This window comes from Ailuropoda melanoleuca, chromosome 8 (assembly GCF_002007445.2).
Source record: "Ailuropoda melanoleuca isolate Jingjing chromosome 8, ASM200744v2, whole genome shotgun sequence".
Taxonomy (NCBI): domain Eukaryota; kingdom Metazoa; phylum Chordata; class Mammalia; order Carnivora; family Ursidae; genus Ailuropoda; species Ailuropoda melanoleuca.
The window spans coordinates 37126379-37153327 of NC_048225.1; the positions used below are offsets into that span (position 1 = coordinate 37126379).

The 26949-nt window shown below is 51.8% G+C and overlaps 1 protein-coding gene and 1 long non-coding RNA gene across 9 annotated transcripts in view; one reads left to right on the forward strand and one right to left on the reverse strand.

Annotated features, from left to right (window-relative positions):
* Nucleotides 1-22100, forward strand: part of SMCO4 (single-pass membrane protein with coiled-coil domains 4) — a 57161-nt gene extending 35061 nt beyond the window's left edge. For 6 of the 8 annotated variants that reach the window (XR_004627111.1, XR_004627109.1, XR_004627110.1 and 3 more), the window contains one exon: nucleotides 21357-22100. Coding sequence is in view for 1 of the 8 variants with exons in the window: in XM_019809327.2 (XP_019664886.2) it covers nucleotides 13749-13900; nucleotides 21357-21690 (486 nt within the window). In the remaining 7 variants the exon portion in view is untranslated. Of the gene's footprint in view, nucleotides 1-3; nucleotides 7108-7821; nucleotides 13901-21356 lie in introns of those variants that run through there. The other 2 variants (XR_004627112.1, XM_019809327.2) reach the window with 2 other exon arrangements.
* Nucleotides 14427-16115, reverse strand: LOC109491104. The gene is made up of 3 exons (XR_002144480.2): nucleotides 15853-16115; nucleotides 15593-15653; nucleotides 14427-14855 (listed from the first exon to the last, which is right to left on the reverse strand). It is a non-coding gene; the product is annotated as an uncharacterized LOC109491104 (long non-coding RNA).
* Nucleotides 22101-26949: the final 4849 nt, after the last annotated feature.

The following is a 26949-nucleotide window of genomic DNA, read 5'->3' on the forward strand; positions in this document are numbered from 1 at the left end:
TGTTCCTACTAAAATTCTCTTACAAGGGAAGCCAGTTTGGGGTGAGGTTGCCATTCACAGCATTCCTCAGACATGCCCAGTCCTGTATGTACTCTTTCCCCTTCCTTTCTGCCTAGCCAGGTTCCTGTTGATCCCCGAAGGTCTTTATCAGTTGTTACTTCCCTGGAAATCAAGCTTTTTATGTATTTATTTATTTTAAGATTTAATTTGTTTATTTAGAGAGAGAGAGTGCAAGGGGTAAGAGCGCGAGGGGTGGGGGGCAGAGGTGGGATGAGGGAGCACTTAGGCAGACTCCCCGCTGAGTGCGGAGCTAGCCCCGGAGCTCAGCTCCGTCTCGTGACCGTGAGACTGTTGCAGGGTTCTTGTCTCACGGAATCGAAAAATGAATCTCGAGGGCAAAATGGTGAAGTGAAATGGAAGTTGATTAAGTGAAGGTGAGAGCAGAAAGGAAGGGAAAAGAGCTCTTTAGAGTGAGAGGGGTCCCAAATGGGTTGCCACTGAGGCTTTTATGGTGGGTCTTTTATAGAAAACTGACTGGGGAACTTGGTAATTATTTTGTCTGTAACGTTTAAGAGAAACAAGGTGGATTTGTAAATATTAGGAAGATATCTCGTCTATATTTAGAATAAACAAGGCGGATTTGTTAATGTTCTGTTCTCTCTGGTTAGTATCTTGTCTGTAACATTTCTCCACATCTGGGATTTCTATGAGCCTGGTCACGTAGCCCCCTACGTGTCTCTCCCTACCTACCCTCACCCTTCTCTCACTCAAGGCCATGACCTCAACCAAAATCAGGAATCAGATGCTTCACCGACTGAGCCACCCAGGCGTCCTGGGAATCCAGCCTTTTTATTCCCTCCTGGCCGATAGTGACTTTTCCTGCTTTGCAACCCCCATAATACTATCTCCTTCTCACTGACATGTGTCGTAATGAGCTTGACATGATTGTCTGTGCCCCTCCCCTGGCCGCTCTTCTGCCAAGGCTCCTTCTCCGTGAAACTTCCCCCACCACCAGCCTGCTATTTCCACACTTGATTGTAGTTGCCTGTTTGCATGTTTTCTGTAATATGCTCCTCGAGGGCATATCTGAATGTGCCTGGCTGCTCCATAAACGTGTATTGGATGAACAGAACATCAGCCTTCCCCACTAGACAGTCGGCTCCTGTATGGATTCACTTTGTCCCTCTACCACTCCACCCTGTACTATCATTCTTAAATTGATTCTGTTCTCCGAGCATTCATCAGAAATTGTTGATCTCTAGATGTCTTTTGTATTTGGACTGTTGGTGAAATGAAGCTAATAGGAAGGCTTTTCTATCTGACTTATTTTGTATGGGCAGTATGGCCCCATGTTAAGAGCAATAATCCAGCAACTGAAAGGGAAGGGAGGTGACAGGCAAGTCAGAACAGCAGTGACTGGGAGCATGGCCTCCCCATGGCTGGTGTTGAATGGGGTTGCAGGAGGTGGGGTTTTGGGCCCTTTGTGGTGTGGCCCCTCCTGTCTGCTGGATGGCAGACCCCCTCCTCCATTGTCTGCATGATCTCCTGAGCTGCTCCATTCAACAGACAGCTGCGTCTTCACCCACTTCCCTGCTCCAGATCTTTTTGCTTTAAATGAATGAGTGCTCAGCTTCCTTTTCTCAGACTGTGTACTGTACTGCTAAATACCCCACAGAAGTTTCTTATTGATCCTCCCAGTTTCCTTGGTCACCATCCACTGAGAATCCTTGCCCTAACCTTTCCTACCTCCCAGTAACCAGTAGGTGTCTCTTACCTTTGCATTTCGTCCACATTTACAGGATGTTTCTGCCCACATTACCAGCTTGTGTTCTCCTGTCAATCCTAGGCAGTCAGACTCAGAGCAGTCAGATGTCTTACATGAGGTCATGTCACCAGCAAGAATGGAGTTCAGCTTTCCCTCCCCTGCACCGTCTTGGTCATTCTGCTTGGAAGCCACTACTGCCATCACAAAACTTGGTACTCTGTGTTCCCTCCAAAGAGAAGACCCTTGACCTTCTGTTAAGAGATGCAGCCTGGAGGGGGCTTGGGTGGCTCAGTCGGTTAAGTGTCTGCCTTTTGCTCCGGTTGCGATCTCAGCCTCCTGCGTTCGAGCCCTGCATTGGGCTCCCTGCTCAGCGGGGAGTCTGCTTCTTCCTCTGCCTGCCGCTCCCCCTGCTGTGCTCTCTCTCTCTCTCTCTCTGTCAAATGAATAAATAAAACCTTTAAAAAAAAAGGGGGGGATGCAGCCTGACCCTGGTGTTATCCCCCCACCCCAGCTTTCTTGAAAAAGTAGTTAATCTTCCTTCCAGGACCTTCCAGTCAATCTTCTAAGTTTTCTTTTTGTTAGGGCTTATTTAAATGCAGGAAATTTAATTAGTTTACATTAATATTGCACTGTCTTACTCTATGAGTAAACTGAAAGACACTAACAGGGGTTTTATCTAGCTGTTTCTAATGATGGTTTTTCTCTCCCTTCTCCTTTAAATAATTGCAAATGCTTGTATTAATCAAGGCGGCAGAGCACAGTGCTTTATTGCCATGTGGAATTGTGTGGTTAAATGTGATTTTTAAAAAATGGCTCAAATTTTAATTAGAAAGCAGATTGTTAAATGACATTTTGATTTGTCCTTTGATGGGGAATTGGGAATAGACCCATCATGGTAGGAAAGCAGGTTCTAGTCCAGAAGGAGATGTATTAACTTAAGAGCAGGATGTGATTTTGGTGAGTCATTGTTTTCCTAAAATAGGCTGTCTTCTCTGGTCTTCTGTTGAGGGAGAGAGACCTTCCTCTGCATTTGATGCCACCTTAAATGAGCATTTCCCTAGGAGAGAGTCCAGCTCAGACTCCCCCACGCAGGCTGGTGCTCCCAGTTGTCTAATCGTCAGGGCACAGGACTAGGCACCAAGGCCCTTCTGCTGGGACTCCTTGAAAACATCAACATCGAGAAATCAGCAAACCTATTATGATGCCTGTAAGTGAAGAAAATATGGGGCTACATACTTCCCATTGTGGCATGATGCAAATATCATTTTACTGCTAACGTGACTGCTTTCTTGGCCCCAAAGCTGGTATCTGCATCACTACTGAGGGTCATCATAGAAGCAGCCTGCACGTGGCCGGCCGAGTTTGGCCCCATAAGCTCCTTATGTGATGCCCCCCACCTTGAGCTGGCACAGTGGCAGGACATCCAGGTACCCCAGAAGGAAGGTGGGAAAGGTCACCAGTGAAAAGGCCCAGGCATTTGTCATTCCACGTGACTTCTCTGTGCTTTGTAAGGCATTTTACACCTGTTACAGCAGCTAGCAAACTTGAATGTCTCGTAGGTACTTCAAACTCACTGGGTCCAACTTTTATCTCTTGGTCTCTTTCTACCACAGCCCCTTTGCACACCTCCCTTCCCTCCATCTCATTAGGGTACACAGCTGTTAATGCACTTTTTCAAGCCAGAAACTGGGGAGTTGGCTGATAACACTCACCTTTCTCTTCCTCCAGATCCCCAAGTCCTTGCGACGCTCTTAAAGTAGATCTTGAATTCATCTGCAGCCCTCCTGTGTCCATCCCTCAAGTCCAATGACACCAGTAGCTGCCTGGGTTCCTGCAGAGGCTTCTGAACTGCTTGCCCTGGTTCCACTTCCCTTCCATTTTGCTCGTCACTTTGGACTCAGGGTGACCTTTAAAACGCTCATCGTATCATTTCACTCCTTACTCACACCTGTCCATGACCTCTTCCTGCACTTGGATGAATCCCATATGCCCAACATGGCCCATGGAGAGGACCACATGGCCTGGGCGCCAGGCCTGCCTAGAGGTCTCACAGCACTGTTGACGTCATGTTCAAGTGGCTGGGGAGACAATTTAACCTTTCACTCTTGACTTCCTTGGCAGGCTGCGATGCTTTTGATTTTCCAAGGGCAATAAAATAACTGTCAGCCTGGGAAACGTGTACTTAGAATGGATGTCGTGTTCTGGAAAATGGAATAGAAGGGGATTTGTTCCTCCAAACCCCAGAAATCAACTCTTAGAACACAGAGGTGGACCGCTGTTTGGTTTGGAACTTTAATAAGCATTTAACCAACATGTAATCTGCTAAAATGTTAATACCCCTGCTGTTCTCCAAGTAGCCTCCCTTCCACATATTTCAGTGTAAGAACGTGAGCAGCTTTTAGCTCCAGAAATCATGACTGAAACTTGGTTCCAGGTCAGTACAAGACAAGACTGACATTCTACAGGGAAAAAAAAGAAACACACTAAATATTAGCGCGCAGCTTTCCTTTTTAAACCCGTTTCTCCTATCCTGAAGCCTACTCGTATTCTTTACCTTAACCGTAACCTTTACTTTTGTGTGCTTGTGGCCCCATGCACGCACAAACACTTGAACAGGGAAATGTGTCTCAGCCGAGTGACACTCTCCGTTGTCCTCGGGCCTTCCGTTCAAGGTAATTAATGGGAGTCCTGAAATTCCACCTGTGGTTTTGGTGCAGTGTGGCCTCAAATTAAGACCACTTTTCTGTGATCTTGAATTTGTAACTTTTTATGATACCAGTTTGGTGGTTCAGTCTGATGAGTTACAAAGATTATAATGAGAGTAGCAGGCGAGGCCATCCTGATACCCGCTGTGGCGTTATGAGGTGCCAGGGGAGCACAGAGATGAGCCCCTTACCCACCTTGGTGCCTAGAAAGTCTTGAAATGCTTTCAAGGGTGTGCGACCCATGAGATGGGTCATGAAGGAGGAGTTTGCCAAGCAGGAGGAGTGACTGGCAGAAAAGAGGTGGAAAAGGGCATTTCAGACAGCCGCATGGACGGAGGCCCCAGAGGTCAGCAAGGGCGTGGCACACCCCGAGAACTGTATGGGGGTGGTTGTGGCTACTGCAGGGGGAGGCGTGACTTGAGCACTGACCAGTGGGCTGGGGGCCCGATCATGCAGAATACTCCCGTGGGATTCTACGCTGGGGGTTCCTGGGTCAGATTTGTCTTTTGCAGTAGGGATTCTGTAGGCTTCGCCTCTACTTTCAAGGTTTCTTCTCAGTGGCATTGACCCAACTCAGACACACAAGGCCTTTTATCAGGTTTCATGGGCGTGGGACTCAAAATGCCACAGACTTCCAAGTTTAAGGTATATCCATAGGCTCTCTACCAGGAATCACAAAGACATTTTTAGAAGTTACTGAAATGTGGCTGGTGTTAAACTACTGCCCTGCTGGAGTTTATGAATGACTCCATTTCCTGTTCCTTTGGGGTCTGGCTGCCTTACCACGCTTGGAAGTGGTATGTTTCAGGCTCCTATGAAGCACAGACCTATAGGCCATTGGATTTCCTGTAGATGTTGGAAATGGCACTATAACCGTGCTGTATCAGAACCATCCTGAATTAGTGATCATTTGTAATTGCTCAGAATCTAGATGTTGAATTATCAATTACTGTTAGCTGGGCTTTCTCACTGTTAGTTTAGCATGATTTGGTTGGTGGTTAACCTTAACATATAAAACAATGCATATTTATACCAGGAATGTGTTTTGGCTCAAGAGTTTCCAACAACTAGACTTTAAAACCTATATGAGGTTTAAATGAGTCCTCCAGGGGCACCTGGGTGGCTCAGTCCGTTAAGCTTCTGCCTTTGGCTCAGGTCATGATCTCGGGGTCCTGGGATCAAGCCCCGCATCGGGCTCCCTGCTCAGCGGGGTGTCTGCTTCTCCCTCTGCCCCTCCTCCCTCCCCCTACACATGCTCTTTCTCTCTCTCTCAAATAACTAAATTAAATCTTAAAAATACATAAATGAGTCCTCCATATGCCTTTGCTAAAGAAGACGCACACATCTCCCACATGTGGGGATGGGCAAGTTGTCGAGTCCTTTGCCGGCTGCCTCAGGCAGTGATTAGAAGGATTTAGAAATGTCAGGCAGGGAACACAAGTTAGGAGGCTGTTGTGGAACTCCTCCCGAGCAAAGATGAGGGCCTGACGTAGTGGTAGTGGGCATAGAGAAGGGGACAGATGTTTGACAGATTTATTTATTTCAGTGAGAGAGGGCAGGCATATGCGCGCAAGGAGGAGCAGAGGGAGAGAGAGAGTCTCAAGCAAACTCTGCACTGAGCATGGAGCCCCACATGGGGCTTGATCTCACGACCCTGCAATCAGACCTGAGCCGAAACCCAGAGTCGGATGCTCAGCCAACTGCGCCACCCAGGCGCCCCAAGAAGGCCATTTTAAAGGCATAAGAGTAGGCAAAAGGGTAACTGATTCGGACTCGGGATCGGGGACGTTTTCTCAGTGGCAAGAGTGTGTAAAGCAGGCCAAGATGAAGAGCCCTGGGGCCGGGCACGTGTTGACCTGTTCTGCCTCTACGTTCAGAGGGACAGGAGTGTGACTGCTCCATGTGACCTTGGGGATGGGATTGGGCTCAGCGCTCAGGGCCTAGAAGGCCAGGCCGAATCTGCACTGTGTTTTGTCGGCACTGGGGACCCCTGAAGACTCTGTAGCCAGAGGACTGAGATCAGAGCTTGGATTAAGTGAGATCCTTCTGTCTAGAGACTGAGGAAGCAGGAGGTGGAGGCAGGTACTTTGCCGGCCAGGGGAACCTCGAGGGGCCTGCAGACAGGCCACTGGCAAGATCAGTCAGCCCCATCTTCAGCGCTGAAAGCCTTCTAGTCCTGTGGCCTTTGCCCAGACCATCCTCACTGATGGCTCAGTTTGGCAAAACAGCTTCAGGTTCAGCAGGAAAAGGTGGTATTTAAACTAAAGATCAAATATTTACCACTTTGTTAGTGACAACTTCGGCAGCCCGAGGCCGCTGTCCGATGGGGTCATTCTCCCTCCCCTTCCTCCAGATTGACCCTCCTGGAGACTTCAGAGAACCTGACGGCCGCTGTGTAAATATTTGATAGCTGCTTAGTGTACGGGCTGCCTTTTGCAGAGTATTTGAATTTGGGCAGCAGCAATCAAGGCCTGCAGTGGCACACAAATAATAGGCTTTGAGACATTCCCAGTGGGTGTGTAGAGTCCTTTCTGGATTGATCTTCTCGCCCCTCCGCCCGCCCTTGCTTTCACTTGCAGACATCAGGGGCGTGCTCCTGTGGGGCGTGCTCCGGGCACCGGTCCACACACCTTCCAGGTAGGCTCCTGCTTCCAGGCCTCCGCCCTCCCGGTTCCCTGCCCAGCCCCCTCCTCCCCTAGTTGTGCTGGCTGCACTTTCCCTCCAGGCCCCTGCTCTCTGCTCAGACGCGGTCCCTTGTAGCAGTCCCCGGTCCCCGAGTTACAGCATGTCCCGCCTCTGTCACCTTGTGCTGCTTTGTCTTCTGCATGGCACTTCACTCCCTGACATACCGCATCTTTGGCTCCTGTCCGTCTCCCGCCACTAGAACGTGCTTCTGTCAGAGCAGGGGCTTTGTTTTGCTCCTCGCTCCACCCGCACTGCCAAGACCGTGCCCGGCACGCACACTCACCACGTGTAGTCGGCGCCCGGCCTGCGGTGGGTGCTTAGTAAGTGTGCGAATGAGAATTGGTGGGGGGGTGACTGGGCGGTGGGATTAGCCAGTCCCCAGCGCCCCACCGCTCAGCAGGGGTGTGCTAAGTGAATGGATGAGAGAGCCGCCTGCCAGCCTCTGAGGCCAAGGCCGACTGTCTTGATGGGGCAGGCCCTCAGTTTTCTTTCTTTGAGGAAGGCGCAGACGGGCAGTCTTGGGCAGTCTGGGGCGCATGTGGTTGTGGTTGCTGTTTGCACTTGAAAATCAGTCAATACCTCACTCTCTCAGTGTGTCTGCCATCAGCCAGGCTCTGTAATTAACTTACTATAATTTAGCTTAGAGATGAGTTTTTCATTTTAAAGATGCCATCAACAACCAGCGCTTCTGATATCTTGGCTGTTGATGAGGTTCCTGTCTACCAGAACATGAAGACCGCAGCACGCCGAGGGCCGTCGGTTAGCTCACGCCTGGCCGTAGGAGCGAGAGGACGGTGGATGGGATTTAGCAGGTTGTGGTGCTGTATTCCTGGGGTGCTCCAGAGCATGCCAGCATGTGGGCAGAGCCCTGGGGGGCCTGTGGGGCATCTTCCTTGGGGTCACATTTTACCCAAAGATGTGGGGAAAATAAAACTTAAAGAATATTGAGGCGTGCCTGAGTGGCTCAGTTGGTTAAGCATCCGACTCTTGGTTTTTGCCCAGGTTCTGTTTTCATGGGTCATGAGATCAAGCCACGCGTCAGGCTCTGTGCTCAGTGGCAGTCTGCTTGGATATTCTCTCCCTCTGCCCCTTCCCCCCCCAAAAAATAAGTAAATAAATCTTGAAAGAAAAAGGATATTGAGACCAATATGGATATGTGTTGGAGGAGAATTCAACGTCGCTTAGTGGGTAAGAGCAGGGCTCTGGAAGCAGACCGTCTGGGTTTGAATCTGTCCCACCACTTACTTGCTTTGGGGTCCAGGGCAAGGGACATAACTGCCCCAGACCTCAGTTCTTGCCTCTCAGCTGGAAGCCTGTGACACAGTAGAGCCTCCCGCACGGGGACACGGTCAGCATTCAGTGACAGCCACAGCAGGCTTTTATCACAGTGCCATGCACATTGTGGGGCCAACGTGATAGACGATTGCTTGACATTTTAGATAAAAGAGGAGACAAATGAAATTTTATTCTTGCAGCAGCTCTGCCCCAGACCTGGCCTCCAGGGATGAATGTTCACTCACATCTGCCATATTTGAGATGGACAAGTTAGCAAAGCACTGCCTTAGAAAAAAAAAAAGAGAGAGAGAGACAACAACAAAACACCAGTGCGTACAACTGGCTGACCTGCATGCGTTCCTGAATTTCTCTGCACCCTTGCTTTAGTATTGAGCTGTCACAGAGTGGAGCTGTCATTAACAAAGTGCTGAATTAGCGATGCTTCCTTTAGTACCTGTTGTCTTCCAGTACCTAATGGAGTAGCACATGAAGTGGGGGAACCTACGGGTTTGGAGCTGCCATTGAGGGAGCGACAGCCTCAGAGGAGCAGCAGCCTTTCCGGGCACTTGCACAGACAGGGCTCGCTGCTTCCCTTTCATTCCCCAGCAGCCTGTGACTCATCGAGGTGGAGAAGACTGTCCTAGCGGAACCCGGGTCTGTCTCTTCCATCTGATTTCTGAGTCCCAGCCCATTCATCTCTTGGTTTCCCCCAGAGATAGAGAGCTCCCTTCTCCAAAAGTAGGAGTCTTCTGCCATCCGTTCAGGTTCTGCCGGCCAGAGCACAGCTGACCAGGAATTGTTCCGCTGGCAGCTTCAGTTCTCTGTGACAGAGGGACCTCCGGACCCTGTGCTGGCACAACTCCACTGCGAAATGTGATTTAACCGTTTAGCGGCCCTCACTGCGGGGAGGTCTTCTCAGTCCAGTGTTCATCGGCTGTGGGTCACAGCCAATGAGCTGATTGGGAAGTGAGTGGATCGCAGTGGGCATTTTTCTAATGATGTGGAACCAGATCGTTGCTCGTCAGTCATAAGCTCCCGTATTCCCTTGTAGAACTTTGGTCTCGGGCTGTGTGGTGTGCACCGCTGTTAACTCCGTGGCTTTCTGTGCATCTCAAAAGCCATTGCTCTCAACCCTCTTGCAGGAATTTCAAATTACTTCTTTTCTCTTGAGTTGGTTTTTTTTTGTCGTTTCTGTGGTTGGATTTGTTTCAGGTCAACTGGTTTGAAACCAAGTTGCTGGTCGCTGTGAATTTCTCTCTGACTCCTCATTAAAGGAGGACAGTGGGCTGTCCACAGTTAAATAACAAGATCCATCAAAGGCCCTGCTTCCTCTCTGCCCTCCTCGTGTGCGGCGAGAGGAGCCGCTGGTTGAGCACCTCAAAAGCTTCACCTGGTCGCAGGGCAGGTCCTGCAAGGGCACTATTTCCTCGAGGCTGGAAGAGCCTGCTCTGTCACTGGTTCTTGGGAGGAGCACGCGGGGACCGACCTGCATGCACATGGGCATCTCCGCTCTCCCAGAGTCCAGCAGGCGAGGTCTCCTCTTGTCACATGTTGTCCTTGCAAATGTGACTGTAACTTGAACCGAGAAGAGGGACACAGCTCCGAAGACGGAGCAGAATGGAGCGTCAACAGGGCTTTCAGGACCTGAGCTCTGTGTGTGTTCGGGGCAGAGGGGAGGTGGTCGTGGTAGGAGGGGGACGCCCCGGCGGGCAGGGCATGTAAGCCCCCTGAGCAACAGTGGTGTTTGGGGTGCCAGGGCCTATGCCAAGCACCTTGCATTTGTAATCCCATGCGGTCTTCACGTCCTTCTCTCACTTGGTCACACTGGCCTGACAAGACCCCCACCCTGGTTCAGTCTAACGTCCTCCACCCCTGGTCCCCCACACCTGCACCTGCTCCATTGGCGCCCCCTGACTCTCCTCACTTCAAGATCTGTGACCTGTGGCTGCAGGTGCGCCGCATGCTGCCGCGGTCACACGATAGTCCTCGGCTGCATTTGTGCCCCTTGGGACAACTATTTCGTGGTTTCTGGCTCTTCAGACGTCTGACAGCTCCTCCTCCTTCCTGCGTCCTAAGCTGATGGCCTTCTTCCCTGTTCATGCACAGCCAGTGGCGGTCGCATGAGAACTTGGGCCTGCTCCCAGCACCGCACTGGTGGCCCCGGTGCAGGGCCAACCCGCTGGTGGCCCAGAACCTTCTGTGTTCCCCCCAGGGGTGCTTCGTCAGTTCTTTTTCTTTCCTTGTCCTGGTGTACTTCCCCCTATGATATGAACATTCTGAAACTGCCTTAACTACGTAACACACAGAGCAAAACTCTTGTCCTCATAGCCCCTCATTCTGACCCACTTTTTATAATCTAAGGATGCTGCTGCTAACCGTCTGTACTATGGGAGCACGTACCAGACCTTATTCTCACCGGTTCATTAGGTGTGATTCCTATCCCCATTTCTCAGATGAGAAATTGGAGGCCTGGGAAAATTGAGCACCTTGCCCGAGATCCCAGGGCTGGGATTGCAGTGCAAACACTCGGCCTCCGAGCCCTGCCCTGAGAAGAGTTGCCTACTGGTGGTCTCCATCCCCTCCACCCCCTTCCTCTCTGGGACCTACTCATAACGCTGCCCCCTCCTCACCTCTCCCCCAAAACCTGCTTGTGACCAAATCTTAGAGCCCTTTCTGCGCTTGCCTCCCAGGACACCTTACTCTTCCTGGTCTTCCTCCTTTCACTCATTTTCAGTCTGTCTTGCTGGTTCCTCTTCTGTCCTCCCAGATCTAAGCATTACATAGCCCCAGGGCTCCATCCCTGTCTGCCCTCACTCACCAGCCTCATGGCTTTCAGCACGGACAGCCCCACGTTCCAGCCTCCAGCCCGCTTGCACCCCCAACCAGGCCCCTGCCTCCTGCTGTGTGCTCGCTGGCTCCATTAGAGTCTCTGTCTCGATGCGTCCCAGCTTCCCACACCCCCACTCAGCCTGCCTGGCCTCTTACACACACGCCTAAACGGCCTCTCTGTTCTTCCCCATACTCAGGCCTTAGTCCGTTTTCTTTTTTCACACTCCAGTTCCAGTCTGCTGGTAAATCGTGTGACTCTGCCTTCAAAGTGCACTCAGGATCTGACCACTTTTCACCACATCTGCCCCTTCCCTGGACCATGCCACTGAGTCTCACCTGAATGATGTCCAGGCATCTTCCATGCATCTTCACCAGTGTCCCTGCCTCAGCCCTGACCCCCTGCAGCCAGCTGTCCAACGGTGCTCTTTTTAAATACAGGCCGAGCCCTCCGGTGGCCCCCATCTCACCTTCGCCCTCTCCCTCTCTGGCCTCACCTCTGCGTGCTCCCTTCTGCCCTCTAGCTGTGCCGGCCGCTGCACTGCCTCTGGGGTGGGGGCTGCCCTCGGGCCTTTGCACATGCTCTGCCCTGTCTGGAAGGTCTTCCGAAGAACGCGCACAGGTCACTTCCTCACTTCCTAGAGTCTCTGGTCCAAAGTCACTTTCTCAGGAAGCCTTCCTTGATGGTTACTCTCGAGGTGCTGCCTCTGTACCACCCCTCCCCCTTTCTGTTTTCTACAACACATTGCATCATCTGACACAATTCTGTTCATCTGTTGGTTGCCTGTCTCCCCGTGTCCTTGAAAACTACCCAGAGGCAGCATTCTGCCTGTCTTGTTCATAGCTGTATCCTCATTCTATCCCCTGACACACAGTAGGTCCTTAAAACATATTTGAATGACAGGCACTTTCATCTCTAGTTTCTAGATAGAAGAATTAGAAGCTGAGAGTTACTTGCCCAGGGCCACAGACCCTAAAAGTGCCAGGACAAGGATAGAAACCCTGACATGAGCTTAACTGCTCCGTGTGCTCCTTCTTCTTGTTCAATAAGGACCATAACATGTAACGGGCACAGTTACCGCGGGGATGAAAAGGGTAACGCGCAGGCAGGCGCATGTAAACCCCAGTGTGCCAGAGGAATGGTGCTTAGCTAATTTAGCCAGAACCGTAGCTTTTCATGTCTGTTGTTCAGCAACCTCCCGAAGGCTCTTTCGCCTTCTTGGGTTTTTATTCAGGAGCAGCCGATACTGCCTCCACCAAATTACCTACTTTCTTCTTCCTTCTGCCCTTGGTGAGAGAACTCCGTGCATGTGTGTGTGTGTGTGTCCGTTGGCTTCTGTCTGTCGGTAGCTCTGACCGCCCCCCCCCCCCCCCCCGCTGGCCATCAGGTGGAAAGCTCCCCCAGCCTCTGTGGCCCGTCAGCAGCCGGGGGGCCGGTGGGGGGCGGCTGGAGCCCATGTGCCTGTGGCTGTCACTGTGGGTTCATGTGTGTGCTCCCAGGGAAGGCGCTTATGTTATCAGCAGGTGCTTAGCGGGTGTCAGGAGTCCTCTCTTGCACAATTCTCCTGGCAGCCTGCCCACCCCCTGCCCCCACTCTCTGCGGCAGACTGGAGTGAAGTGATCACAGGCCCATTATGGCTAAATACCAGGGACATAAAATGAAGCAGGCACACTTGATGAACCACAGAGCTGCTGCTCTCAAGCACGCAATTTATGTTTCCCTGAACCCAGGGCAGCTTCCCCAGTCTCCTAGCGCGGGGCATGAAGCAGTTCAGCCCTCCTAGTGCTTCCTGTTAGGGTAATGACGCAGCCATGAGAAGGGGTAGTAGACACCCCCCTCCATACATCCTTTGGACGTGTTGTTCATTCGTTGGGATGCTTGGTTTTCAAGGAGGAGAAAAATGCAACCATTTTCTCCATGAGCACCTGAAACTGCCTTTTCCGAAGACAGGAGAGCCGCGGCACCTGAGAAAAGGTGCCCAGCAGGGAAACTAGGCGGGCGGTCTTCTGGGGGAGTGGTCTCCCGTGGGGAGCCATCGCTGGGGCCTGGCTTCCGTACTCGCCTTGATTGTGCGGAGATGTAGGGGCGCCGTAGACAGAGTTCGCAGCTGCTTAACACTGTCACTGAGCCAGGGCGCACTGTCTTCGGCGGGCATCCCTCCAGCAGCCTGTGACATCAGGTGAAAACAGACAGCAGTGAAGACGGGGACATCAAGCAGCCTGGCCCACGGGGAAAATTCTGGCAGGATATGGTGCATCCTTGAACCCAGGTCCTCGGCCCAGCCCAGGGCGGGCATGCGGTGAGGCTTTTCGGGAATCAGGACAAGCCTGGCTGTAGGAAACAGGCTTTATCTGCTGCCAAGTGAGACAAGCCCAGAGGGCCTGCGCTCCCTCTTGCACACCCTCCCTGAGTCCTCGGCCTCCAGAGCAGATGGGCAGAACAGGCGTGGACTTTGGAGTCTGCCTCCCATCCCCCCCTGTGCTTCTGGGGCATGTCGGCCAACCAGGAGCGGCTGGGTGGAGTAAGAGGAGCCCAGTTCTTGAGCCAGCTAGAGCTAGGTGAATCCAGCTGCATGGCTGACTTGCTACCGGGGCCTTCTCGAAGCCCCACCTCCCTCGTCTGCAAGATGGGATTACAGCCCACGTGAGTTCTGTGTGTTTGTAGATGGCTCTAGTGTGGTAGCCGGACAGAGTCTTCAGGAAGTCATAGCTGCTGGTCTTTGTTGTGGGGTCCCTGGGAGATGTTGTGGGGTTACACCGAGAGGATGCGTGGGCTTTGGAATGAGGTCTGAGTTCAAATCCTCATTCTATTCATTCCTTAAATACGTAACGAGTGCTTATTTATGGAGTTTACACTGGGGTTGAGACTGCGCTGGTTCCCTGATAGTATTTGGTCTTGGGCAAGTCACCATGCTCTCCTGAAGCTCAGTGTCTCGTGTAAGATGGGGGTAAAGAATACCAATCTTGAAGACTGTGTTGAAAATGAACTGAGCATTTAGAAGTGGCAGCTAGCTACTTTATTCTTTCCTACTATAACGTTTTCTACCGTGCTGTAGAATTTTCTGCTCTAACTCTGTGGTTAGTATGGAAGATGAACCACTTGTTAGACTGTTGGAGCTGTGATATTTAATCCAGCAGGTGTTTGCTGAGCACCTGTTATGTGAGGGGCACCATGCCAACCCAGGGGAATATTTTTACTAGCAAGACAACAGTTGCCATTCCCTGGGAGCGCACAGCACAGTGGGGACATAAGAGCCCCCGCTGGTTCCTGGCCCCTGGTCACTGCTGCAGGAGGGGCGTAAACCAAGTGCTTAGACAGTGCCGAGGAGGGAGCCTTCAGTCCAGGAAGGCTGCTGCTGGTTGCACACAGGGGCTGACCAAGGATGAGAGCGAGCGCACCAGGCAGGCGACAGTGCAGGGGGAGAGGGCCTCCTGCAGAGGGGCTGTGTTGGCAGGGGCACAGAGGTATGCGGGCACAGGGTGGGAGCTCCTCAGAGCGCAGACCGTGGTCCTCCTGATTGTATGGGGCAGGCACAGCACGATCCAGGAACAGTGTGATGTGAGCCACTCATGGAGATATGGTTTTCCTAGTAGCCACACTAAAACAGTAAATGGAAAACAGGTGAAATTAATAGTATTGTCATTTCAACATGAATGAGAATTCATTATCGAAATACTATATTTTGGTATATTATTAAAGTCTCATTTCAACATGGATCAGCATAAAAATTTAAATGACACATTCTACATTATTTCTTTTGGTACTAAGTCTTCAAAGTCTGGTGTGTATTTTACACCCCTGTACAGCCCCATTTGGACCACAACTGCATTTCTAATACTGGAGCCACACGGGGCTAGTGGTGACCGCCTGCTACCTTGAGCAGTGAAGGGTTAGCAGTTCTGGAATATGAGACTTGGCGGTGGTCTGTGTAATCTTGAATCTTCCCTCAACCGGAACCAGCCTTCTCCCATCAGACCCTGAACCCACCTGCCCACCCGCAGATTGGTGACTGGTAGTTTCAGCAGGCAAGAGAGAAAAAACAGCCCACAGAATTCCCTGGTGGTTCCTCCCTTTGTGTGCATCTCCCCGGGACGGACCTCCCTGGAGAGCAGGTTATCTCTGCCGTTTACTGAGCATCCAGCACCGCCCGTTAATGTACGGGTACTTCAGATAATACACCCTTCCTAATTTTTTCCACACTTCTACAAAGCAGGTTTCCTTACCCCGTTTTACAGAGGAGGAAAGTCAGGGCACGAGAGGTTCAGTACCTTGCCCGTGGCTGTGTGACTGGACGTGGCCGAGCTGAGGCTCAGACCTGGTTTCCCTGGTTCTTACCTTGGCTCCTGGCAGTTTCTCTATTAGGGTTCAATACTGGATGTACATTATGAGCTCTAACCTGGAAAAATACCAATTAGGAACTTAATAAGCATGTATCTACACAAGTATATGTATGTGTACATATGTGTATATGTGTGTGTATATATATATATATATATATATATATATACACACACACATACATAAAACACTGGAAGGCTAGATCAGAGAAAAATCATAAACTTAAAACGATTCTATACAAAAGACTGTGTCCCCACCCCTTGCTGTCTGCCTCCCTGCCTCCTGCCCACACAGGCTGGGCACCAGTTGGAATGTTGCAGTGCTGACCAGTTGCCATGGACGGGCACTGGTGGGGGAGGGGGCAGAGCAGGTGGAGTTTCATTAGAATCGGGTGGGACTCAAGTGTTTGTGAAGTCTTCCGTTTCCCGGGTTAGGGGAGCTGGAGGCGGCGGGGGTACCAGGTGGCTGTCACAGTTGTAAGGCTGGAACGGTGCTGGTGGCTTCTCCTTCCTGCCTGCACAGCTTGCTGGGAAGAAGCCAGACCGCACGGTGTGAGCTTCGTCTTCCGTTTCCTCTCTGTGAGGGGCTGGTAAGCAGTGATGTGGCCCCGAAGTGGGGAGTGGGTCAGGGAGATGGGGGCGGTGAGGCACAGGTGGGCGGCGACTGTTCCGACTTCGGAGTCAGACAGATGCGGGATTGACTTTGAACTCTGCCCTCTCTGATTTTGTGACAGAGGCAGGGCTTTGGGTGCGTCCTGGCTGAAACTGGAGCAGTTCTGCAGCCAGGGGTCTTTTCACTGGAAGCTAGATATCCAGGGGAGCCAGCTCAGGATAAAAGAGGTATCAACCACCAGAAGATAGAAACATGTCCGTGTACTGGCAGGCCTAGAGCCCTGTATGCCGGGCTGCACAGGGACTCCACTAGAAGGACAGGAGAGCAGTCCTGTCCTGCCCCCGTCTGCTCTCCCCCACCCGGCTTTCCCTGGTGTCTCTGCACAGGGAATCCGATGGCTCCCCAGGTGGCTACCTCTGTGTGATTGTCCAACTTCAGTGTCCCTTACTGTTTCTTAGCATAGATTTCTGAAATAGAGGCTCATTGATCCAGCTCATTTTTCTGAGGCAAGCCACCATTTCAGAGGTCCTGGCTGAGCCTGGATGAGCCTGGATGAGCCTGGATGAGCCAGCCCTGGCCCCGCAGGCCGCCTCGCTGGTCCAGGGAGCGGAAGCCAGAGCTTGTGGCGCACTGGTCCTCAGATGGCCCAGAGGGAGGCAGGGCCTGGATATGAAGCCTCTATGAACTTCAGCCAGAAGGGCTGATGGTTTCCCTGCGAAGCTTGCTTTTCCACCCGACAGGATGGGTACTTCATGCCTGCTCTTTCCTCAAGCCTACCTCGCTATTCCTCAGACTCAAAGCGGAGGCCTTTCCTGTTTCATGGAGGAAGTCTAAGCCTCTCATTCCTACCACACAGCGCAGACCTGCCTCCTCCCGTCCCTGTCTTCCCTGCCTGCCTCCTGTTGGATTCGAAGTTGCGCCTTCGCGTCCGTCAAGGGCAGAGCCGTCCTTCTCTGCCCTCAGCTCGCCCGCACAGGTGCTGTCCACGTGTTCAGCACCTGCCTTCCTCCCTTTCGGCCGGAGCCCTCCAGGTCCTGCGCCCTCGGGCCTGCAGGCCCCTTGTCCGGGCTCGTGCTGGTCAGGGTGCGGCCGGGGACCCAGTTATCACGAGGCGGCCAGGATTTGGGAGCTTACGCCAGAGTCAGCAGCTGTGCACGACGCCTGATTTGGTCCCGCCGACTTTTTCCCTGGCAAAACTTTGTCAGTGAAGGAAGCAGTGTTCATTTGCATATTCCGGCGCAGGCGTCTCTCTTCTCACATGAGCAACGGTGTGTGGATGATGCTTGTAGTCGGTCCAGACTGAACCCTCCTCCCGTTCCCGCGAAGGCACTCGTGTCCCATCTTCATGTTGCCACAGGCAGCAGAGGCTTCTCTGTCTTCACTTCAGCTCTCAGGAGTGTTTTGAAGCAGGGCCCCTCTTGGCTCTCGTGGCCCCAGAACTTTCTATTCTGTTTCCCCCCTTCACTTGCCTCCTGTTCCCAGGCTTGTTGGCTTGCTCGTCCCCTACCTGCCCTCTGGTTGTCCGGTGCTGCGGGGGCCCAGGCTGGGCCTTTTCTCTGTCTACCTTGCCTTTAGTGAGCTCACCTTGTCCCAACAGCTGATGACTTCCCAGTACAGGTCTGCAGCCCAGACCGAGCTGCTGACTCAGTGCTCCAGCCGCCTCCTTGCTATTTCCATGGTGATGTCCAACAGGCACCCTCGCGCATGGATAGGTGTGAACAGAGCACTTACTGCTCTTTCTCGAATCCACCCCTTCCCTCGCCCCTTCTCCCTCAGCTCGGGAGGCAGGATCACCAGCCAGCCAGTTGCTCAAGCTCCAGACTGTAGGTTCACCTGTGATTTTTCCCCCTTTCCCTCTCAGGCCACGTCCAATCTGTAAGTAGGGCCTGTCAGTTGTGCCCCCAAAGTATGCCCCAACTCCACTCTCCTCCCTGTCACCACTCCCTCTCCCAGGCGGATCCATCGCCCTCCCACCCTGGCCCGCTCCAGGAGTCCCCCTTTTCATTCCCCCAGGCCCTGCTGTTCACGGCCAGCCAGACGGAGCTTTTTAAAGCCCGCGCCTCCCTGTGTGAGGCCCTTCAGGGCCTCCTGCTGCTCTTGGGATAAGAACGTGTCTCCTTACCATGGCCCATGAGCACCCCCCCACCATGACCTGGCCTCTGCCGCCCCCTCCAGGTCCATCGGCCACTCTCCTCCTGGTTCCTCCCGCTCCTGCTGTTCTACCCCACTTTAATCCCTGCTGGCCCCCTTCCCCCTCCTCCGGTGTCATCACAGAGATGTTTTCCCTGATTCTTGGGCCCCAGGAGAGCATGGGCTGTGGTTTGAGGCCCACAGCATAGGTGAGTGAAAGCAGGAAGGCTGCTCGCTGTAGCCTAACGGAGAGCCCAGAATTCAGACCCATGTGTTTGTACTTAAAATCCTGACCAGACCTGTACTGTCCCCAGCAATTTGAGGCTTTTTTTTCTAAGTCTCCAGGAACTTCTGAATGCATCTCACAGACGTCAAGAGCTGGTCACACGGAGGCCGCTGCCTTTGAATGCTGACGTGGGAAGGTGCAGACAGCCGCTAAAGGAGCAGGACCAAGGCAGGGTCCGCGCTGCTCAGCAGAGCAGCCAGGGCCCTTGTTAACTCTGGGCTCCCGGAGCTGCCTGCCCACGGCCGGTCCCGAGAGGGGTCCCGTGAGTCGCACCAGCGGGTCCTCCAGTTCTCACAGACTGGACAGGCCATTAACTCCACAGGGGAATAGCTGCAAACCAGAGGGCTTGTCCCTTTTTAAACAATTTTGTGAGGCCGTGTCAGGCAGGGAGGGACTGCGGTTTCATAGCCGACGGGGGATGTGCCCACTGCTGTCTTAGAAGCCCCTGATGAAGGTCTTTACAAACTGGGTGACCAGCGGCAGGACATTTTTTCTCTTGCTCCTTGGTCTCCTAACATCTCAGATGGGGATGTTAAGCCTGTCGCATCCGACTTACAGGCTGTTGGGGTGAGTCCCAGTAGCAGCAGCTCACAGGCATCGCGTGCCTTCTCCACGCCACACGCCGTGTTACAGGCTCTCGTCTTGTCCTCACCACGGTCCTGTGAGGGCTACACCGCCATTCTTAGCCCCTCCCGGGGGGTAGCCGGGACCTAGAGAAGTTCGGTGAGGCCGCCCAGGGCGGCAGGCAGGTGAGCTGTGGGGAGAGGAGCCGGCTCTGTCTGGCTCCGTGGCCTGCCTGTGCCCCTGTGGGTGGCCGGAGCACCATGGACGTGTGCCTTCTCCAATCCTCACGGTCAGCCTCTGTGACAGAAGCTGCTCTGGTTGTTCAGCTATGACAGTGAGGCCCAGTGAGGCTGAGGGTCTTGCCTATATCCGTTCAGCCAGTCAGTGGTATCCTGGTGTGACGCCAGGTCCGTCTGAATGTTCTGGGGAAGACTGGAAAAGGAGAACTGGTAAAGCCAGGGATTCCTACACCTGTCAGGTGTTAAGAGAGTACTAGTGAGTATTTTTAAAAGCCTAACAGAAATTGTACACTTGCCAAAATAGGGCTGCCCTGAACTTTAATATTTGCTTTTGGTAGGCCTTATGCCATCCCGGTGCACGAAAATGAGTCCTCTTGCACCCTAAGAAACTCTGCCTGACGTGGGTAATCAGACAAAAATCCCAGGGTCCGTATGCGATGAGAAGAGTGGTCGATGAGGATTCCTCTGCCAACAGTTAGGTCTCTTCTGTCTCAGAATCCACGTTCCAGATTCTGCCATTTAACACGGTCACTTAGGTGTAAATGCCGTCTTCCTCATCAGCATGGTGACAGGCCACCCACTGCCCTGCGACCGAACTGCACACACAAGATCGTGTTACTACAGAAGTCCCTTTGTCGGAGGAGTATTGGCAGGTGCTACCCCCTGAGAGCATTTAAGTCTATGCTTGTCCCAGGATACCATGATGGACAGATGTCTTTCTGTCCAGTACCCAGCCTCCACCTCGTGGCCGTGTTTAGAAAACACTCCACTCAAAGGCTGGGCTGGGGGCACATTGGGCCTTGGCTTGGCAAGTCTGACGCACACGGGAGCTGGTGGCGCAGAGAAGCCGGGCGCCTGACAGTTCATCCTGGATGGTGACAGCAGCGACACCTAGTCTCCAGGGACAGCGGCAGTGACCTCAGCGCCTCCTGCTCCAGTGGCAGTGTCCGGGTGGTAATGTGGTGTGAGTTGGCCTCTGGTTAGGGCCACCGGCTTCCCTTGTCCTGCTCATTTCCTGAGCCTGGTCCTCCGGCTTTTCTGGGGACTCTGAGAGGTGCCAGACACCTTCGCAATCTCATAATCAGCCAAAGGATTGCTGTTGCTTAAAGCAAAGAATCCGACTTGTTAGGCTGTTGCTCTAAAGTTGTCGGTGGGTTTGCAGTTTGTTCCCAGGCCCCTGACAGCTCGGCTTCGCCACCTGAGCACCTCCTCGGGGCACAGAATATACGAGAATCCTACTATGAGTGAGCAGCAGGACCGCAGGCTCAGCTGGTCTCTGTTGTCTGTCTGACCCGGATATCCACTCTGGCTGCAACCTCTGGGGGACCCCCGGACCGTGGGTGCCGTGAGGGTGCGATGGAGTCCTCAGCCCCTCGAGCAGTGCCCGGCACACAGTAGGTGCTCAGGAATGTGTGACGGACGGTTGGACCAGTGCCCAGACTGAGAAGCCCATGCGTCTGGGCCCTCTCCAGCTGCAGGGAGGCCGCGCTGGCCTGCGATGAGGCCCGGGGCTTGGACAGGATGGCATCACGTGCGTGGAGTCCACAGGTGGCCTGAAGCTCGCCCCTAAAACTTGGCTGGGGAGGCTGTGGCACTCCGAACAGGGAGGAAAGCAGGGGGAGCCTCAGCCGGTAGTGATGTGCCCCCTCTCCTCAGTGGCGACCACGTGCTTTCCAGGCCTTCCATGTCACACATGCATAGAGGCCCTAAGTGAACGGCCGGAGACCCACTCCCCATTCACTGATGGGCCCGGGTCCCCAGGGTACATCCAGCTCACCCCCACACCCGCTACGTAGAGGGGCTGACATCTATCGCGTGAGCCCTATTGTTGCCCCCTCGTCTTCTGAGCTGCAGGATAGCAGTTGCCTTTCGCTTTGTAGTTTCTTTTCCCTTTCCTTCTGTTCATTTTTAATCATCGTTCTCTCCCCAGGAGGTTTGGCGCCTTGACCAGAGGAGTGTGGCCCTTCCTTCCAAACCCTCTCCGGACGCGCCCTCCAGCATCTCCCGGGGAAGATGCGGCAGCTCAAAGGCAAGCCCAAGAAGGAGACGTCCAAGGACAAGAAGGAGCGGAAACAGGCCATGCAGGAGGCCCGGCAGCAGATCACCACGGTGGTGCTGCCCACATTGGCCGTGGTCGTGCTCCTGATCGTGGTGTTCGTGTATGTGGCCACGCGCCCCACCATCACCGAGTGAGCGTGGGGAGCCGAGGCCCGGGAGGGGGAAAGCAAAAGAGAAATGGCTTTCATATTCAGAGATTTTCCTGATGCTGAGCTCTAAGCTGGAGCACCCTGTCTTCTCTGGTCTTTGACTTGATTAAAGTTTCTCCAATTTCCCTGGGAGGGAATAGGGAACGTTTTATCAGTGAATGTGCCATACACCTTATGGTCCACTTCATGTGCCTTCCAGACTTCAAAGCAGTTGTGTGTGTGTGTGTGTTTCTTTCTTGCTCCTGAAATCGATATGTCGCCCCACCTGGTGAGCGGAGGAATGGGTCATGAATCGCTTGGAATCAGTGCTCACCCCATCCCCATTGTTTAGAACATGACTCTTTGCCTACATGTGTTCACGATTTCCAAAGGGACTGTATTTCTTCTCTGTGCTTAATGTGATTTGAAATATGTCGACTCAAAAGTGAAATATTTATTTTTTGAATAAAGGAGATAATAGCCTTAAACTGGATGTTTATCTTGCTTTGCCAGGAGGTGGCCTTGCCCTGAGGGAAGCGCAGGGAGGTGCTGTGTGTCTTCGGGGCACCCTCTCCGGGAGGCGGTGTCCCTCTTCTGTCCCCCCTCCCCCACCTTTTCCACCTCCCCTTTGCTCCCTGCTTGTATCACTTCCAGGACGGCTTGTGCTTTTTTGTCTGGATCAGCTGAAGATTGAGAGACTCTTGAGAGGGGGCAGACAGGGTGCATTAATTGGTCTGTTTGAGCGAAGGAAGAGTTCTAATTGGAGTATGACTACGAGTGCTTTTTACACCAGTTAGAAACAGCAATGGGAAAGTGGTCCTGGAGGGAAAGGTCAGACTCGGTTCTGTTCCCGCTGAAAGGATGCAAATTGTTTGCAGTCCAGCTGAGTTTTTGATGCAAATTGGCCCTGCTAGAAAGGTTCTGCATTGTATTCTGAGGGCATTGTTAGCCCGGCCCTGGTTCCCCGATGGAGTGACCCCTTTTTGGAAGTCAGATTCCTGATGACTGTGGTGAGGGTGTCGGTCCGCCGCCCATCATTGCTGATTACAGAGAGGTTTGTGGGGAGAGAAGTGCTTTTCTAATCACGGTGGCTGCATGACTTGCTCACTGATGGCTCAGGCGCTTACCGGGGATTTGGGGCCTCTTGGAGCGAGTTTCTCAGGAAGACGAAGCAGCTGTTGAAAGGAAGGATCCCAGCAGATGCCCCGTGTTCCTGGGCCTCAGGGGGGCTGACAGAGCTCTGCGGGCCCCTCTGTGAGGGCCGGTCTCAGAGGGAGACGCTGTGCGGCCTTGGGCCCACTCAGGTGCCTATGGCCCTGGGGAGAGATTTACTAAAATATTTATCAAATGCAGAGGCTGCTAGCCTATGGTGTTTCTTACGTTTCTATTTTTCTCTCCCCTGTTTGGTTCTCTTCCGAGCCCCGGTGCTTGTGGTCTGGGAAAGACTGAAGGCCATGGCCTCAGGGACCTGCTCGCTCAGGTGCAGAGCAAAGAGGAGACATCCCTGTTCTTCACACTGGCTGCAGGGCCACTGAAATGCGGAGTTGTGCCCGCTCCTGCCCTGAGAGTGCGTGTTGAGGCTGGTGCAAGGACAGCCCATCCCCTCCACTAGAAAGAGCCTAGGCCGTGTGTTGCGTGATCGCCTGGTCTGTGTTTAGTTCCCAGCCTACGCTCAGAACAGTGGAGGACCACCGAATCTCAGTTTCCCTGTCTGTAAATAACTGGTCAAGTCACTTCTTGGGAAATGGGCCATCTAGTAGAAAACAAGGCTTATGGAGCAAACCTGGGTCTTTACGCAGGTTTTGCTGCTGGAACCCCTCTGTCCACTTCCTCATGTGCAAGTGGAGGTTATCTTGCCTCATAGGGTTGATGGGAGGAATCAGTTGAAACAGTAAATTTGTAAAGCCAGGTCCAGCTCCTGGGACGTAGTGGTTACTCTGTGAATAGTAACGGTAGCTCAGCATTTTACACGTATTACCTCACGTATTTTTCACACAGCCCTAGGAGGTTGGTACTGTTAGTACTTAGTTTTACAGATGAGTAAACTGAGGCAGGCCTAGAAACTTGTCAGTGTCTGACAACAAGTAAGTGGAGAAGCCCAGGTGTGTTTATTTTTATTTTTATGCTTTTGTTATGGGCAATTTCAAAATATCCCAAAATAGAATACTACAGTATACCTCATGGAGCAATGGAGCAGTTTCAGCGAGCCAGCACGTGGCCACTCCTGCTCTCCGTCTCTGCCGCCCCCGCCCCTGGCCCCGGCCACCCTCACGTCACGTGCACACGCACATTGGGTCATTTTGCTGCAAGCCAGTGCGTGAGATTTAGGCCCAGACAGCCTGGCTCCAGCATCCATGTTCTTCATCATCAAGATCCATTACCTCTTAATAAATACAAATTTCCTTCTCTCCATTCTCCCCGTCGAAAGAAACCTATCCTGCCCAGGTATGTGTGAACCATCCTTACTGGTAACAGTTGTCTTGAACAGCCTCAGACGCCATCTTTAGACAAACAGGCCATGAGTTAGGCCTTGTCCACTGGGTGTCTAACAGCCACTCAATCTCTCATCTGGTGCTTGCTGTGGGCTAGGACCCTCAACCCTGTAGCAATCCAGGAAAAACATCTCTTTCGTGGGTTCCTTATTAAGACATTTTGGCATTCTTGCGGAGGACATTTGGGGTACGGTGTGAGAAGAGCATGAGCTCTGGGAACTCATAACTCAGCCACTTCCTAGCCAGATGACCTCAGTCGGGTCCCATAACCCGAGCTGCAGTTGACCCACATCGATCAAGTTAGGTTCGTCTTACTACATGGAGGATGTTGGGAGGATAAATAGGAAACGGGCATGCCATCGCGCCTGGAATGTCATAAGTGCTCAGGAAGTGGCCATTCCCTTCGTCCTCATCAAACCTCACAGAAACATACATCAAGGCCTGCCTCCCAAGGCTCTCCTTGCCGGGCCCACACAACACCATCCGCTTGTAACAGATCCTTTAGGTGTTCCTGGCTCTTATTTTCACTCACTGTTTTCCTCTTTGTTGTGCGTCAGGGGGCCTCGTGGATTTGATCTGGGTTTTCCAGAGAAGGCAATTACCAGACAGCCTTGGTGAAAGCAGGCTGAAAATGGACTTTTAAAAGTTAACACAACTTTGATGTGAACCACCCCCTGGCCGTGAGGAGATGCCAATTTACTGCAGGTGGAATTTAACGATTCCCAGGGTAAATAGTACTCCCACGTGGGTGCCCTGGTAATGATTTGAGACACCAGCTTTCGCGTTATTCCAAGTTATTCAGCGGCTTCAAGGCAAAACTGAATGATTTATTAGGAGTTTCACAGACAGTCATGCTGGGGTTGTGCAACAGAATCTGGGCTCTTGGCTCTCAGAGCCCTCATTACCTGGCCTAACGTTTCTTGAAGAACAAATTCCCAAAGAGGAATCGGGTTAGAAACAGGAATAGAAACCATTGTCATTGGTTTAAAAGGTGTCACTTGATGTGTTTTAAAAAATCATGATGCCGAGTTGTATTTGTGTTTCTCCTGGTTCTGAAGCTACCAGCTTTCATTCCTTGCCTGACAGTTCAAAACAGAGCAGCCTACGCCCACCTTTCCTCCGTGCACCCTTCATGAGGAAGTAGGAAGTGTGCAGTCGTTGGAGATGGGGATGCCTGCCTCAGGGTTGTTAGGAAGATTGAAGGGACGATCATCCTTCCCTCTTCCCCCCAGAGGATCTCACATCATTGTTTACCTGTTGGAGGTAGAAAAAGAAGGAAATCTCTTGAAACTGTGGCTCTTAGATTTCTTTTTGGAAGTCTACCCTCATATTACCTGTGTGTGTATGTATTTGTGTGTGTTTGTGTGTGTGTGTTCCTTTATAGCTCTATTGAGAATGTCCCACATGGTCAGTCCACCTGAAGATTTCTGTCTTACTCTGAATGCAATTTCCCCCCGCACCGCCCCCCGCCAGAAGCCATCTCTAATTCTGTGTTCTCTACAGTATTTACCACAGACTTGGTTAAGCATGAAAAGTGAGGTACAGAATCTGAAGATCAAGGAAATATATGAGTAGTTTCCTTTTGACCCTTTCAGGGTATCTGTACTCAAATTGGGTGAGGGTTTGCACAACCTCTGGATTCTTGTCCTACTATCCCCCAGGCTTCCAAGATCAAGGAAGAGCACTTGCGCATGTAGGATTTGCCTCCCCTGCTCTAGGCCTAATTTTTCTTATGGGGCTTTGTGCAGTTTAGTAACCAGTCTGTCCTCTTCTATTCTGAGTATTTTCTCATTATTCTACAAGGAACATGTCTCCGACTTCAATGTATTTTGATTGGGTCATCTGTATTATCTCCCTGCTTGCCAGTTCTCTGGAAAGGAGCCAGTCTTTTCAAAAAGCTTTTAATCCCTTAAGCTGTTGAATAATAACTTAAGGAAAGCAGACCAGAGTGAGCATTGGGATGCCCCGTATTGCCATGGGTAAGGCTCTCTCTCCTTCCCTTGTTGTTGACTTCCCCATTGTTGTATGAAGGCTATCGGTCTTTGAACCTTCCTAGGAAGGACACCTGTCCCCACCTGTGAATATTCCTTTTCCAATTGAAACAAAGCACAGCTGCCCACACGGCTGATCGCCTCCATTCTTTGAGAATGCATATTAAGCCTTTTGGGATTAGGCCTAACTCACAAGTCATCAGCTCATGTGGACTGGAGTAAATGCATAAGGCCCATTGTGGACTCCTTTTGCAAGCCCTTCCACCTTGAACTACCTCTTCCTCTAACTGCATTACTGGCTCAGCTGAAGTTCTTCCCATCCATTCATCCACCCAGATTTTCTATAAACATTGAAATTACCTGCCTCACACCCTCTCAGTCTGGCCATGGCAATAATTTTAACATTAGCAAAACAATTATAAAATGAGCCTGCCATAAGGGGCAAAGGAATGACATACACTAGTAACATAATAATAAATGATGATATTATAATCATAGATATGTATGTTGCTAACAATATAGCTTCAAAATAGATAAAGCAAGTGACCACGGACACACTAGGAATAGTTCAACAGTTTTCGTTGGAGATTTTAAGAGATACCTTTCAGAAATGGATAAATCAGCTGCAAAGAGCAAAGATAGAAGATTTGAATGATAAAATTAATCAACTTGATCTAGTAGATAAATACAGATCTTTTCACTCAACAGAGAATGAATATTTTTTAAGAGCACACATGGAACATTAATAAAAATTGGCTTAAAATATTTTAAATTTGATGAAAAATATAAACCCACAGATTCAAGAAGTTCAACAATTCCAAGCAAGATAAACACACACAAAACCATACCTAGGC